This window comes from Chrysochloris asiatica, unplaced genomic scaffold, assembly GCF_000296735.1.
Source record: "Chrysochloris asiatica unplaced genomic scaffold, ChrAsi1.0 scaffold00156, whole genome shotgun sequence".
NCBI lineage: Eukaryota > Metazoa > Chordata > Mammalia > Afrosoricida > Chrysochloridae > Chrysochloris > Chrysochloris asiatica.
In genome coordinates this window covers 7406552-7409434 of record NW_006408674.1, presented here as the reverse complement: position 1 = coordinate 7409434, position 2883 = coordinate 7406552, and the positions used below count along the sequence as shown (strand labels likewise).

Here is a 2883-nt window from a genome sequence, read left to right as displayed (position 1 = left end):
TTGGCTGTCGAGGATCCTCCCTCCTGTGACCTAACCAATTTACGACGCGTACAGGGAGCCGCGCAGTCCGCAGCCAGCCAATCAAAAGCGCCAGAGGAAGGGGGCGGGGCGTGATGTGGAAGCGGATTGTCGCCCAGCGAAAAATGTCGCGGTTGGGGCTGTCCTGTGGCAGAGGTAGTACGGAGATCGGGCCGGGGCGAGCCGAGCCCTCCCACCTCTGACACTTACAACTATGGACGACGAGCAGCCTGACAGCCTGGAGGGCTGGGTGCCGGTCCGCGAGGACCTCTTCTCTGAGCTCGAGCGGCACCAGTTGCGCTTTCTTGTGGCCTGGAACGACGCCGAGGGCAAGTTCGCTGTGACTTGTCACGATCGTACAGCGCAGCGGCGGCGACGGCGCGAGGGGAGCCAGCCAGGCTCCGAGCCGGGCTCCGAGCGTGAGACTGCCATGCCTCTGCCCAGCTGGGCCGGCCTGCTCTCTGCGGCTGGCTTCCGCGGCGCGCACCAGCAGCTGGCGGCGCTGTGGCCACCGCTGGAGCGCTGCTTTCCGCGGCTGCCGCAGGAGCTGGACGCGGGCAGCGGCTGGGCCTGGGGCCTGGGGCTGTGGGCGTTGGTGTGGCCGACACGCGCGGGCCCCGGCGAGGCGGCGCTGCAAGAGCTCTGCCGGCAGCTGGAACGCTACCTGAGCGAAGCGGCCGACTACTGTGGCGGCGCCACCGTGCGCGACGCGCTGTTTCCGGCCGAGGACGCTGCCGCCGACTGCGAGAGTCCGCGCGAGTTCCGCGAGCGGGCCCTACGCGCGCGCTGGGCCGAGGCGGGCGCGCGCCTGAGCCAGGTATTAGGGCAGGGCAGGGTTTCCTTGTTTTTGCCCTGCATCTCTTCCGAGAGAAGGACAAGTGTTAAATAAGGTTTTTCCCAGAGACTGGTTCTGAAACCGGCCAAGTGAAACAATCCGAAGTGGAGGGAAAGCTGAGGGTTAACAGATGACCTTCTCGTGTAAGGGAGCAGCTAGGGGAATTCTGCGGGACCTCTCCAGAGCCCTAAGGAGAGGATATATTAAGTTAAATCAAAGTTTCTTGGCAGTTAGAAGTCAGGACAAGCACCTTCAGCCTTTCCCAGGGAGATATTGGCAGAGAAGGCTGTTATGATGGGAAATGCAGGACAATAATTGAAAGCAAAACTGAAAACGTTCCATACAGAGCGAGAATCATAACATTGGGAAAGTGTAATCAATTCCAACTGCTGAGGACGAAGGAAGACCAGTAATGGAGACAAAATGTTATAGAGGATGAAGGGGCTTCTAGGAAACAGGTTTGTTTTTAAACAGTAAAGTCTTCAAAAGCAAAGCCAACAGGAAGTGAGATTTATTCATGAATTTGGAATAGCAACAAGTGTGCCCTTTAATCTTGAAACAGGTACCTGAAAACATTGCAACAATTAAATATTTGAGCGGTAAATTTATAGAGCTGGGTAGTGCTGTAGGATAAGCAGTGGTCGATGGTTCAAACTCACCAGCCGCTCCTTGGAAAGCCTCCCTATACAGGGTCTCTATGAACCGGAACAAACTCGAGGGCACTTAATAACAACAAAGGAAAGAGGAAATACAAGTCCTTACCCGAATTGTCAGAGCAAACTGGAGCTTCTGTTAAAATTAAAAAGCTTATTGAAGGAACAGAGTATCCAAAATTGGGCAGCACTTTGTGAGGATCACCAAAGTATAGCGGCGACAATAGTTTTTCATGGAGCTGAAATATAAACGATCTAGAAACTTACAAGAAAAAAAATTCTGATTGGTTGACGTTTACACCAGTGTGGCAAGACCACTTAAATATGACTTTGCTAATAAAGTCGGAGTCATTTAACAGTTTTAAATCTATGGGTATTTTGAGGGCCAGCCTGAGTGGCCACTCTTCCTGGGCTCTTGCTATGCAGGAGGAGGGAGGAGGGGAGCCTGCTGGCTTCATGAAGTATGCTGGCTAGCTGACCTTTGAAGGTCAGCACGGAATAAGCAGCAAACAGCAAAAATGGCTTGCATCTTTTGCAGAAGCCTTGCTTTAAGCCAAGTGCTTGATTCTTTCGAGTTCCTTCACAGAGTATAGGAGAAAACATGGCCTGTATGTCCTCAGTTTAATAAGGAGAACCAAGATTTTGAGTTTTGTGCTATCCTCTGAACATGTTCTCTTGCCCTTTCTCATTATAGGCCATTATTAACCGGAATAATTTTTTTTTAAGCTTTTATTGTGAGTTGAGTGAAGATTTACAGAGTAGATCATCAGTTTTACATTCAAAAACCCATGTGCTTTGTGTCATTAACAATAATTGCACTCCCCTCCATGTACCATCAGTAACAGTATTTTCCTCTGTTAATCTGAATAATTTTTTGTAATCTGTGTATTACATTTATGTATTCTTCTGAGGAAGAGAAGGTGTAAGAGAAGAATTTAGTCACATTTCAGAATCTAAATTATAATGTCTCAAGCTAAACACAGAATGTGCTTTCAAAATTATATTCGTTTTAAAAAAGGAGTTAAAACAGTAAAGCAAAAGGAGTTTTGTTAGTGGTGCCATTTTATGCTGTGAGGTTTATGAATGAGTATGTACATTCCTCATGTTGATTGCTGTGTTGATTCCACTGCACTATGATGAAACCTTGGGAGAATTTCAAGTCAGTCAACTTTTGATCTTCAACTTTAGCATTTGTATTAACTCTGTGTTTTAGACATTTGATGTTTCACAGAAATGGTTTCCACTTAAACTATAACATAGTTACTATTGTAAAAGTATGATTGTTGTTGTTAAGTGCCGTCGAGTCGGTTCCGACCCATAGCGACCCTGTACAGGGTTTCCGAGGGTATAAATCCTTACGGGAGTAGAAAGCCTCAT

The 2883-nt window shown here is 48.6% G+C and overlaps 1 protein-coding gene across 1 annotated transcript in view; it reads left to right on the top strand.

Moving 5' to 3' along the window:
- Window positions 1-232: 232 nt before the first annotated feature.
- WHAMM (WAS protein homolog associated with actin, golgi membranes and microtubules) overlaps window positions 233-2883 on the top strand; it is a 30752-nt gene continuing 28101 nt past the window's right edge. Inside the window, 1 exon segment of the mRNA XM_006870951.1 lies at window positions 233-848. Within this exon segment, the coding sequence (XP_006871013.1) occupies window positions 233-848 (616 nt within the window).